The 13,925-nt window shown below is 38.8% G+C and overlaps 1 protein-coding gene across 1 annotated transcript; it reads left to right on the top strand.

Annotated features, from left to right (window-relative positions):
- The first annotated feature begins 5,897 nt into the window (after positions 1 to 5,897).
- LOC123975632 (ceramide synthase 5-like) lies at positions 5,898 to 13,924 on the top strand. The gene is given in 10 exon segments (XM_046057290.1): positions 5,898 to 6,203; positions 7,861 to 7,990; positions 8,167 to 8,297; positions 9,039 to 9,096; positions 9,208 to 9,258; positions 9,376 to 9,468; positions 10,001 to 10,129; positions 12,200 to 12,306; positions 12,450 to 12,606; positions 13,184 to 13,924. Coding segments are annotated over 10 exon segments (1,173 nt in total). The 5' UTR covers positions 5,898 to 6,027; the 3' UTR covers positions 13,325 to 13,924.
- Position 13,925: the final 1 nt, after the last annotated feature.

Below are 13,925 nucleotides of genomic sequence, written 5' to 3' on the forward strand. Positions count from 1 at the left end.
GCTGTGGGTGAATGAAGATGGTAACTAGGTTACAAATGAATCCTTAATAATGAAAAAACAAATGAAATGAAGAAAAATAGATACATCTGTATCGGTAACCTGGATTTAAAACAGTTAACAAAGACACAAACCGGACATTCATTTAAATACTGCCACCTGCTGGTAGAAAGGCGAAACAGATCTATTGCTATGAAAACCACATTAAATATGAATTTAATATTAAATATAATGCTAACAGTAACAACTCTGCACACACAATAATTACCTAGGTTAAACTACCAACTGTATTGCACCAAGCAATGCGTACATTGAACGTGACTCTTGCTGTTTACATGAAGAAATGCACAATGTTATATATTGCATAATAAACTACTATTGCTAACATATTTCTCTCGGTCCAGGTTTATTGATTGATTGAATCAGCGGCAGATGCTGTGGCATCTCACGGTAGATCAGTGGCGACCTAACGTACACAATCAGCGGGTTGACTTGGTGCTGCGAAAAGCTGAAATGCCTCATAGATATTTGGCCAGAACACCACATCTCCCAGATGTTGGTCACCACAAGAACACTTAAGTCACAAAATGGTTAGTGATGAAAGAGAGGGGTTGTGAACGCTCCGTTGAGCATTGCCACATGAAGTAAAAAAAACACTGACAGCAGTACATTATACATTAACCAAAATAACATACCGCAACAAATTAGCAAAATACACTGCTGAAGCTACAAGCAATCTTTTGGTGTTGGTTGCCAGGCAACACATTAATTTGTTCCGGTTCATGGGTCAGCTGTGTTCTCACTGCAAACAAACTGCTCCAGGGTTCGTTTGGAATCGAACCGACACCCCCTCTTCTAGGCGATCTCGGCTCGGTTGTTTTGTTCCGGATCAGAATGCGATTGTTGTGTCCACATATTTGCAAACGAACCGGCCAAAGGGGAAACGCCCCCTTGTTTCGGAACGACGTCTCTACTCGATCCAGGTGTGTAAGCACCCTAAGGTTAACTTGCCTGAGAAATAATCACATTTCAAGTTTTCTTCAATAACAAAGTCATCAAGTTATAGTTGTCTGTGACAGTTACATACACATCTCCATTGCCAACAGTAACTACTAATAGCTTATTCAGCATACTTTTTATGACCGGGGTTAAGTTATATTTACTTAGTAATATTTAAGATTTTGACACGGAGATATTGAAGGTAACAGGCGCGAATACCGACGAATGTTGAATATTAAACTAACTTCACCCCGGTTTTTTTTATGGCATTAATTTTAAAAATTATAATCAAATATTGGCTAAAAACAGAACGGTAACGGTTAAGTTATACCAGAAACTGCTATCTAGTTAGCATTAGCTTTGCTTGAAATATACTTAAAGTTAAATTAAATAACGTTATGCCCTCATGACTGTTTTAAAATTACTGACCTCTTAAAGTAATAAATATTAAAATCACTCACATCCCAGACAGAAACATCCCATCCAAATTGGGCTTTGTTAACTTACAACTCATATAGTTAGCTAGCTTAAGTTAACATTAATGCTAATGTGCTGTAACATGAGCTACCTTGGTTTGCCATAATCGGATATTTTCTGAATTAAAAACGGCAAACAAAGCAACATTATCTATGACTGGAATGTTATAATTTTACCGGCTAGGCAACTGTACAACGATAGCATATTTTGATAGCACAGTTTAACGTTACTTACCGTGTTTGTGTCCTCGGATAGAGGCGCCGACACTGCGGTGAAGTTAGTTTTAAGTTGGATATTCGACAGACATTCACCCAGGGTCCGGTGACGGCTTCTTACTTAGTTCACCCAGTGTCGGCAGTATAAATGCGGTTAGCTCACCTCCGATAGCTCGCTTTTAACCACCGGGGGTCAGCTTAGCGACTATCACTAAATTACAATTGTTAAAATAGTGTTATGGGAAAATCATCATTTATTTCAATAGCTTCCATGTCATGTGATCCAAAGACATCAAACCAATGCCGAACTGTAGAGCTACACTGTGCAAATCAGACACACCTCTTCATTTTAGATTTGAGTTCATATTTTATTTTATATGAATATTTATTAATATTTTATGGAAGAAAATGCCCATTTTTTCAATAGCTTCCATGTCATGTGACCTACCGACTCCAAACCAATGCCGAATTGTAGTATTACACTAGGCAAATCAGACACACCTCTTCATATTAGATTTGAGTACTCGTTTTATTTTATATGAATATTTATTAATAATAAGTGTAAAAAAAATTTTTTTTTTCAATAGCTTTTGAAAAGTTTGGACCGCTCAGCAGCAGTCCAGTCCTTTTTGTCTTTAGCCCAGGCGAGACGTTTCTGACACTGTGTCTTGTTCAAGAGTGGCTTGACACAAGGAATGCGACAGCTGAAACCCATGTCTTGCATACGTCTGTGCGTGGTGGTTCTTGAAGCACTGACTCCAGCTGCAGTCCACTCTTTGTGAATCTCCCCCACATTTTTTAATAGGTTTTGTTTCACAATCCTCTCCAGGGTGCGGTTATCCTTATTGCTTGTACACTTTTCTACCACATCTTTTCCTTTCCTTCGCCTCTCTATTAATGTGCTTGGACACAGAGCTCTGTGAACAGCCAGCCTCTTTAACAATGACCTTTTGTGTCTTGCCCTCCTTGTGCAAGGTGTCAATGGTCATCTTTCGGACAGCTGTCAAGTCAGCAGTCTTCCCCATGATTGTGTAGCCTACAGAACTAGACTAAGAGACCATTTAAAGGCCTTTGCAGGTGTTTTGAGTTAATTAGCTGATTAGAGTGTGGCACCAGGTGTCTTCAATATTGAACCTTTTCACTATATTCTAATTTTCTGAGATACTGATTTTGGGGTTTTCATTAGTTGTCAGTTATAATCATCAAAATTAAAAGGAATGAACACTTGAAATATATCAGTCTGTGTGGAATGAATGTATACAAGTTTCACTTGTAATGGAATTACTGAAATAAATCAACTTTTTGATGATATTCTAATTATATGACCAGCACCTGTATAGCCTAGGCCTACTGAGAAAAAAGGTGGATGCAAATCTCGGCAGGTAGCCTTCATTAACGTTATCTGTTCTGTCGAATTAGGCATCCACCTCTTTTCAGACACTTTGTTGTGCACATTGATCAAATGTTATCAGCGCTTACTTTTGCTGAATGTCAAGGAATGCTAATTCTACTAAGTGCAATAAAAAATTGATGACTCCAATCTTCAAAAAATATACACTTCGAATCATTTATCACCACTGATGAACTCCTCAAAGAATATTATACCATTAGCAGCAATTGGAGGCGCATGCAGAATTCAGTGCGCATGGCCAAAACAGGGGAGAACGTACATCGGATCTGATGGCTTGAGGGTGGATTCGCTCCAGAGTCATCTGCTATCTGGGAAGTTACTGTTGGACACACAGACACACTTACTAGGCCACCTAATTACTTCATTGACGAAAAATGCGATCATACCGCATACCGCGTTGTTGTTAACATATTACCGCGGGGTAAATTATTTCACCACGACAGCCCTAACGTTACACGTTATGACTGGAAGATTCACCTAACGTTACCTTTACTAACGAAGCTTTGCAGTAAAAAGTCTAACTACGTGTGTACTCTATGACTAAGGTTACCCAGAGGAAAAATCTTTTGCTCAGAATAGTCTTTTCTTTAACTCTTGAGATAACACTAAGATCTCAATAGTATATCTTTTTGAGATCACTCCAATCTGAATTGTTGCTCCTAAAACCCCTTAGGAGAAAAGGATGAGATGAAGAGAGATTGAGGTTTTGAGACTTAGGCAAGACAAATGGATACTGAATTGAGATTACAATAGGATAAATGAAAGTAACAGATGAGATCTCATCATTGAATCTTTTTGAGTTCATTAATGTCTTGCTCCTAAAAAGCCGTCGGGAGCTCTGGGGAGATGTTTGTGAGCTTGATTAGACTGTATTACATTACTGTCTATGCTTGGAGAATCATGCTCGAGGCCCTGAGCTGGATTTGAACCCCGCTCCCATTGTTTAAAGGGCAACAACACTGCCACTGCGCCATCCAGCTAAAATTACTAATAAAAGACTTATTGTCTTTAAATAGAGTACAATTTTCCTTTACTTAAAAGAGGAGAAATACCATATCCACATTTAAAGTCCTCAAAATTCTACTCAAGTAAAAGGTATAAAAATATTCCATAGTGAATGTACTTAAGTATCAAAAGTAAAAGTGCTTATTCTGTATGACAGATACTTGTTGGTATCAGTTCTTGCGTGCATTCGGTCATTAATGAATTAATCTCTAAACGTCAATTCAAAGTATTGGGTGTTCCAGTTATGTTGGCTTTGACTACCACTAACCAATTGGAAAGCATATTTGAAAGTGCATTATTTTCAATGTCAAAATTTAGTTTATTTTTCTCAGTAACTTGTAACAGATAATTAACAACAAATACAATAAGGATTTGAAATTAAGGGGAGTAAAAGTACAAACCCCCATAAAAAGAAAATACTCAACCTCAACATTTGACGTAAGTAAAGTACTTGAGTAAAATAGCCCCTAAGTGGGGTCACTAAGACAAAACTGAGAAATATCTTGGAGCTTTTTTTCTGATCCACATTCTGGAGACTGAAATTACAGTTATTTAAGATACTGTAGAGATCTCATCTTTTGATTAAGAGTAAGACAGAGATGGGTTTTTGCTCCTGAGGCCAATATGAGAAAACTGATACATATTTGAGGAGAATCATGAGATCCCAGGAGACATAGCTGAGTTTTCTTTGAGCTCTTTAGTCATGGTAGCCTATAGAGTAAATAAATAAATAAATAAAATTCATCAACCTGCTGCCTTCTAATCAAAATCTACTGTATGCCAAATTCCAAGGTTTTTGTTCTGTATGCTTTCATCAAAAAAAAAATTTGTTCTACAATTTGCTATAAAAATCTCTTTGTTGTCTCAGCAGTAATTGTGTCTTGGTGTTGTTTAATATACCATCTAAATGGAAGTAGGCCTACAGTTTAGATCCACCTAAATCCAGCTAAAACTAAAGCAGTCCAATACAGCAGCCCTGCTATTAATCCTATCTTCATAAAAGGTTATAATTTTCAGTTTATTGTTGAAACTGTTACGTTTAAAAATACTTAAAAATAAGTGTTTCAGCAATCATTTTGGAAGATAAAAACCCTCATGAGGAAGATTTATTGCAGTGTTCTTGCATTAGGTTTGGCTAACCTAGGTTTACCTTTTAACCTGGGTTTGTTTATGTAAATGGGTGGCGGCAAAAATACCAATGAACAGGATTTTCAGTCAACTGGATAATGGCGAACTCTGAAAGCATATCCGTTAAATTAAGCAACCCTTATATCAACTAGTTTCAGATATACATCTTCTTAACTTAAATCTTTATCAGAATGGTACTTTTCATTTAGTTGGCCAACTTTACAAAACGTTTTTAACTTAACATTACTCGTCTTGTTTTTTAACTTAATTTACATGTTATTATTATAGCCTTACAGAGTTAAATGTGGCTGAACACTTGAACATTGAAAAAAAGTATCTCAACTTTAATAACTTATCACCAAACAACACCAAAATACGTCCAGTTTAGCTTAATTGGTGAGGTTGAACGCTAATAGCAAACTGTGGGTGTGACGTTAATTAACGTTAGGTGTCAGTAGACGTTAGCTAACATTGGTTGGCTTGAACTCCCAGCAACAGTATACTGCATCCTTAAAGTGAAAAGTTTCATTGGCAGTTGCCAAATAATCACTTTGGTGGGCGTCGCCTTTCAGCCTTATGTGTCAAGCTAGCGGTCCGTGCACAGTTGACTCACAGGAGTAGGCTGCTAAACCAGAAGTGATACTCACCTAGTTAGAGAAATATTATAGTGGGCGGGCGGGAACATCTCTGCAAAGGGTTTCAGTCACTTTAACCTAAGCCATCACATGCTCAACAAGTAGTTTCTCCGATTGACTTTATCCGCTACTGTTGATCTCGAGTATTCTGTGTTCCCCGATGACTTCCTTTATCTCAGACTGGATTTGGAGTGAGAGATTTTGGCTTCCCGAAAATGTTACATGGGCGGACCTGGAGCGTCCACCACCTGGTGTTGAGTATCCCAGACTGGGAGACATACTCTACGCCTTGCCGCTGGCAGTCGGAGTTTTTCTACTCAGACTGCTTTTCGAAAGGTAAATAAGACCCTTGTTTGCTGTTTTATTTTTAGTGAAGTTCCACATTTTGGGTGCCTGCAGCCAAGGGCGTAAATTTCATCTAACAGTCGGGGGGACAATAAACATAAAATTTCTCAAGCTAAATTTCTGAAGGGGACATAATACAGCCAAAATTGTACTTGTATAGGATACGTGTACACAAAGGGAAGTTTTACAACTAGTATTATTGTAGCATGGAGACCGTGATGTTACCATGACTTTTTGTACTTACTCTTATCTCTGTCTTTTTATCTGGCCAACAGCACAAAGCAATAATTGTTTAAATGTGAATTAAGTTCATAGCTTCACCAATGATCATATTATCCTAATTATGGCATCGTCCACATACTAGTATTTTAGGTTTCGTCTGGGACAGAGGATGTCTCTTAGATATTCAAATACAGCTGATCTGCCACTTAACATCATACTGAGCAAAACCCAACACAAAGGTAGACCTACATAGTTAGCCCAAGATCAGTTCACACACAGGTGTTAGTTGTAGTAAGAGGTGCACCCAATGCATTTTTCCTGGCTGATTCCAATTACCGATTATTTAAAGGTCTGACCTGCTGATTCTGATTCTTTCTTTTTAAGAACTATTGACAGCATACACAAACATCTTTGTAAATTTTTATTACGATGCCTATCAGCACTAGCATAAACATGGGCAATTCTCACTCGGGGTCCATTCAATTGTATGGTCATAATGAAACATTGATTCTTTGATAACAATCGCATTTTCACTGGAAGGAACTGTTTTGTAGCTACAAATAAAATCCAACAAAAAAGCATCTCAGAGCCGACTAAGCTGTAAAACAGCCTTTTCCAGTCCCTATTTGATTGATCGGCACATTTCTAGCTGTAGTGGGTTACTTACTATCCAGTAAGCTATTGGAAAAGCTACCAAACAAGCTAGGTAATGTTACAAAACATAACATAGAGAACTAATGGAAAAACATATCCGTTATCATAATTTTTTGTCATGATTAATTTATTAATGACTCAGCATCATCTGTATTAAAGAGAAAAAACAGTTCATCTGATGTTCTAAGTGAATAAAATAGCCTTGCCAGCCTTACTGGAGTTCCACAACTACTGAAGCGATTCAAAGTTTCGCTCCCTCTGGAGAGTTGTGTGTGTCAGTGACAAAAAGAGGGAAAGCAGGCAGTGAACCAAACCACTGTGAGGCAAGGGGGGGGGGGGACTTAAAATGTTTCTAAACTTAAAACAAACCTTTATTGCATTTGTATTGTTTTACAACTTACATAGTCATTTTAATTATATATCATTATATTAGTTAATGATTTTTTTGGGGGGGGGGGGGTTACCCCCCTGCTATTTCGGCCTATGTGCAGCTGTGTGAGTGCACAGCTGAGGGCTTCAGTCTCGTGTGGCAACTGTGGTTCAGAAAGGAAAAAACAAGAAAAATAGCTGTAAAAACAGGAATATAACACTTGGCAAACTGCTGAAGCACAGTTCATGTCAGTGAGGGAAACCCTTGGCCAATCTTAGCTAATGGTTTATCTGTTATAGTCTGTACAAAGTGCTTAACTTATCTCTCTTTCTTCCATCTCTGTGTCCCCTCCCTGCCCCCACTTTCTCTCTTTTCTTTTGCCTCCCATCTGTGTGTATACAGGCTAGTGGCCAAGCCCTGTGCCCACATACTTCAGATTCAGGCAGGAGAGCCTCGGAAAGCTCAGCCCAATGATGTTCTGGAGAGGATGTATCAGTCATAAGGCCCATGTTTGTTCTGTAGTCCATTAAATGTTCCTCTACATACTGGAATACTGATGTTTCTGCACTGGAATACGCCACCACCGGCATAATATGTTCAGTAAATACTTCAGGTGGTGTGACAGTCATACCTACTGGTATTGTGGTTTTACAAGTAGAGGCTATGCAAAGCCATTGATTTGTACTTGTCCTGTGCTGTCCTCTATAGTGTCCAGACACGAGGCAACTGGATGGACTCTCCAAGCAACTGGACTGGGATGTACGGAAAATTCAGAGATGGTTTCGCGTCCGTCGGAACCAAGACAGGCCCAGTATGCAGAAGAAGTTCTGTGAAAGCATGTAGGTTCCTACTAAGCTTCCTCCAAAACAGTGGAGAGTTATCTGACAATTGGATTGATTGGCATTTCAATTTTGTACAGACATTTGTGGATGATGAATCCTAATGACTGTGGTGATCCCCAACTTGTTCCTCAAGTATTTGTGGTTTTGAGTGTCTTTTATAACTATTGCATGAATTGCCATGTAATTTGATTGACACATTCGTGTCCCCCTCAGGATAACTTTGGTGATTCCTTAACGTTTGATCTAGCACCATCATTATCTCAAAATGTCTTTGTTTTATGACCAAATGCAGCTCAACATACAGCTCATGACGGTGACTAAATGGTGCTTATTAGCAATGTTAGCTTGCTAACACGCTACACTTAGATGGTGAACATGGTAAATGTTAGCATGCTAACACGCTACACTTAGATGGTGAACATGGTAAATGTTAGCATGCTAACACGCTACACTTAGATGGTGAACATGGTAAATGTTAGCATGCTAACACGCTACACTTAGATGGTGAACATGGTAAATGTTAGCATGCTAACACACTACACTTAGATGGTGAACATGGTAAATGTTATGCCTTGTCATTGTGAGCATGCTGACCTTAGCATGTAGCTCAAAGAACTGCTGTGACTCAGTTCAGCCTCACAGAGGCATTAGCATAACTGCAGACCAGCAGTCTTGTTTTTCAAGAAGAACAAGTAACATTGTTCTGTTTTTTCAAATTGCTCTCGTCTTTCATTTCAGGTGGCGATTTACCTTTTACCTGGGGGTTTTTATCTATGCCATTCGCCATCTGTGGGTGGTGAGTTGAATGAGTGAATGCAGAATATTGATACTGTTGCATGGAAGTGTTGCATAGCTTTTGTTGATCTAATCACACAGGCTTAATCATGTGCACAATTGTTTCTGTTAGTCGCCCTGGATGTGGGACACCAGACAGTGTTGGTACAACTATCCTTTTCTGGTTAGTAGTTTTTATTTTATTAATCATCCTATGTTATGACTCTGATCTGTTCAGTACACCAATATTGGTATTATTACATATTTTTAAAATGTGTTTTTGCTTCACTTCTTCCCAAAGCCTGTGAGTCCTGGACAGTTCAACTACTATGTAGCTGAGCTGGCTTTCTATTGGTCCCTGATGTTTTCCCAGTTCATAGACATTAAACGTAAGGTGAGTCAACAATGGCTTAACTAACAATATTGTGCTGCCTCTCAGTAGACCTCCTAAGTACTTGCCACCTTTTGTATTGGAACTGTTTTGCCAGCTTTTCAAAATATCTTCATGTCATATCCATTTTTCTTTATTTATTTGGAAGTATGTTTACAGGGTTGACCTCTCACACCATTTAATGTTTCCAGTGTATTAAAGTGTATTATTTGCTTATTATTATGTGCTCTAGCAGAACAGTTTAGACAATGAAATGCTGTTGTGCCATAAGGATTTACAAAGCATCTCATTTATAGCTTGAGATCATCCTGTTATCCCAGTATTTAAACAAAGCCTTTCAGTTGGTGTTCTGATAGTCTTTATGAATGTATAAAATACCAGCAGTGAGGATTAATCAGCGTCATCTTTTTGTTCCATCAGCTACAGGTGTTTTACATACTTGTAAATTTGAGTGCACGAGCATCTTATTTACTGATATTATCTTGCTCTCTCTCTCTCTCTCTCTCGTCATCTCTTTTCATTTCACTAATGACAGGATTTCATCATCATGCTTGTCCACCACCTGGCCACCATACTGCTCATCACATTTTCCTATGCCAACAACATGCTAAGAATTGGCACTTTGGTCATGTGTGTGCACGATGCATCCGACATCTTCCTTGAGGTAAAGAACTTGGTGATGAAGATTTTCACCTGTTGCAAGAAGCAAACATGAGGGTGTTTTAACTCAACAATACCAGGCGCTGTTTCGTAAAATGTAGGCGAACACACATGCATGGAAATGATACTGCTGTGAGCTACTTGTCCGACCTGTTTGACAGAAAAAAACATCTGTTATTAGCATTTCAGTGACATTAAAATGCGGCAGTAAAAGGTAGCAGAGATGCTCACAAGTCTTTGAGCTAGAGTCCAAGCCAAGTCTCACATCACTCGTGATAATGAGTGTTGTATCACCTGCTGCGTTCAATCCAGGCTGCTTATAAAACTGCATAGCTATAAGGGATACTATAACTGTAACCTGTTTTTCACTTACAGAGCACAACCATGTAATGCACAATGCAATTAATCACAGCTTATAAACTACTGTAAGTCAACACATCCCCCAGAGTCTCAAACCAGTGTCTCATTAATGAAATCAACACTTTTCAGGGCAGAAACTACCTTTCAGGCCATTTAAAGGTATTTTAACAGGTAACAATATCATGCCTGATTACGCTATAAACTGCAAACACTTATTTAGCCACACTTAGATTATTCCGTTAAAAGAAACGTTAAAGTTTCACAAAGACATACCTTTGCTATTACCACGGACATAAAGTGATGTTTATTTGCACGTTATGTCTGTTTGACCTAGATGCAGCTGTAGTCATAAAGAGACTGGGAGACACAGCTTTAACATGCTGTGCGCAGCAGATACGTAGTTGTGTTACATAGGTAGGTTATAGGTAACGTAGGGAGGGGAATAACCGCAAGCTCATCAGACATTTCCTAAAAATAAACATTCTTCACGAGTCCCGAACCTCGAGTCTGAGGCAAGTCTGATGTCTTTTGAGGACGAGTCTCAAGTCGAATCAGAAGTCACTGTGTGTGCGACTTAGGTGCAACTCGAGTCCAAGTCTCCATCTCGAGTCCCCATCTCTGCAAGGTAGTAAAGGCAGTTCTGAGCTACTACCTGTCTGACAGAAAAAACACATCTGTTATTAGCATTTCAGTGACAAAATGTAATTAAAATGCAGCAGTACAAGGTAGTAAAGGCAGTTGTGAGCTACTTGTCCTACCTGTCTGACAGACACAACACATCTGTTATTAGCATTTCAGTGACAAAATGTAATTAAAATGCAGCAGTACAAGGTAGTAAAGGCAGTTGTGAGCTACTTGTCCTACCTGTCTGACAGACACAACACATCTGTTATTAGCATTTCAGTGACAAAATGTAATTAAAATGCAGCAGTACAAGGTAGTAAAGGCAGTTGTGAGCTACTTGTCCTACCTGTCTGACAGACACAACACATCTGTTATTAGCATTTCAGTGACAAAATGTAATTAAAATGCAGCAGTACAAGGTAGTAAAGGCAGTTGTGAGCTACTTGTCCTACCTGTCTGACAGACACAACACATCTGTTATTAGCATTTCAGTGACAAAATGTAATTAAAATGCAGCAGTACAAGGTAGTAAAGGCAGTTGTGAGCTACTTGTCCTACCTGTCTGACAGACACAACACATCTGTTATTAGCATTTCAGTGACAAAATGTAATTAAAATGCAGCAGTACAAGGTAGTAAAGGCAGTTGTGAGCTACTTGTCCTACCTGTCTGACAGACACAACACATCTGTTATTAGCATTTCAGTGACAAAATGTAATTAAAATGCAGCAGTACAAGGTAGTAAAGGCAGTTGTGAGCTACTTGTCCTACCTGTCTGACAGACACAACACATCTGTTATTAGCATTTCAGTGACAAGATGTCATTAAAATGCAGCAGTACAAGATAGTAAAGGCAGTTGTGAGCTACTTGTCCTACCTGTCTGACAGAAAAAAACACATCTGTTATTAGCATTTCAGAGATGTCATTCAAATGCAGAAGTACAGGCTAGTAAAGGCAGTTGTGAGCTACTACCTGTCTCACAGGAAAAACACAGCTCTTATTAACATTTCAATAACATGTCATTACTGGAAAACAGATACTAGTATGATTTTATTGTGAATCATTAATGCCTTACTTTTTTGCCCCAAAGGCTGCCAAGCTGGCCAACTATGCCAAGTACCAGAAGCTATGTGATGGCCTGTTTGTGGTGTTCAGCATAATCTTTTTCCTGACTCGACTTGTCATATATCCTTTCTGGTGAGGCAATCAAATTACACACTGTCACATGTTTAACTATTTGAAGCCATTTTTACACAAAGGTAGTTTCTTAATTAACTAAAAGTTGTAATACTAAATAATCAGAGCTCAAGTAACCTGTGTAATGTGTGTATTTGTTGCAGGATTGTTAACAGTGTTCTGTTTGAGAGCTGGGAAATCGCTGGACCATACCGGGCCTGGTGGTTGCTTAATGGGTTGCTGTTGGTGCTGCAGGCTCTTCATATCATCTGGTTCTACCTCATCACTCGTATTGCTATTAAAGCAATATTCAAGGGAAAGGTAAGTCTGGCTGGCTGTTGTTTGTAGTAATATTTTTAAGCTACGCTATCTGTGTAGTTTGATGGATGGGGATGTCGGTCAGTTCTTCCATCACTTTGGTCCAGACTGAAATATCTCATGAGGTTGAGATCTCTGTTTTTTAGTAAAATATCTTGACAGCTGTTCGATGGATTGTCATGACATTTTGACATTCATGGTCCCCAGGGGATAAAGCCTGAGTTTGGTGATCCCCTGATTTTTCATCTAGCACCAACTGCAGGTCAAAATGTTCTTTTGTCCAGTGAATTATATCTACTCCAATGAATTGTCGCAAGACTTTGTAGAGCGCCACCAGGGGGTTGAAATTTGTGTTTAAATTGTAATAACTTGGGTGCAAATGTATTTGCTTCTAGCAGCATTATCATCAGAATCAAAATTTTAATTTCTCCAGTATTTTGCTTTATGCCAAATATCTGTATCTGTGAGCATGCCGACAGCCTCAGATCTGATATCACGGCTGTACACCTGTAGTCTTTTTGCTTTCCTTGCTATTCCTGTTAGCAAAACTGTCATTCCTATTTGTGTTTTCATGTTACAGGTGTCAAAAGATGACCGCAGCGACATCGAGAGCAGCTCGGACGAGGAGACGAGAAGTTGCAGTAAGAATCCCAGTCAGACCCTAAAAACCAAGGACAGCAGTCACACTGGTAACCTCAATGGAGAAACTCATGGGCATTGAGTACCATGAGGGGGATGTGTACTTCCAGTGTGGCTTTTATTCACCTCCTGTGTGCCTGTGTGACCCACCTAGTCACTTTGACCACCTGACAAGACTTATTTTTTTTCACTTCTTCCTTTGTTGTTTAAATGGATAGAAGACTTGAATACAGGGGAAGTTCATGTGTGGAATAAAGACTTAGCAATGTCTTACTGAGTCAGGTTTACACTGTGTGAAGTTTACACCTGCTTTCTGCTTACAGGAGTAGACAGAAAATGTGTGTGTGGTCTATTTGCACCTTGCGGTGTGTGTGTGTGTGTGTGTGTGTGTGTGTGTGTGTGTGTGTGTGTGTGTGTGTGTGTGTGTGTGTGTGTATTTTCAAAGTTAGAAATTGCAGCAGATGCGTAACAGTCCATTTCTACACTGCTACAGTCAAAACTAATTTTATACATGTAAATACATTTTATTAGCAAAGTCGGTAATATATTTTACAGCTGAAAAACAATCACTGCATCTGCCGTACTGAGTATACTGCTTACTCTGTAAGCTTGAAAAACCCAAATGGTAACTATCACTCTTAATATACCAAAGGTTTCTTAATAAAACATTGTATCAAATCCAG

The sequence above is a fragment of the Micropterus dolomieu genome, linkage group LG08, assembly GCF_021292245.1.
Source record: "Micropterus dolomieu isolate WLL.071019.BEF.003 ecotype Adirondacks linkage group LG08, ASM2129224v1, whole genome shotgun sequence".
Classification (NCBI taxonomy): domain Eukaryota; kingdom Metazoa; phylum Chordata; class Actinopteri; order Centrarchiformes; family Centrarchidae; genus Micropterus; species Micropterus dolomieu.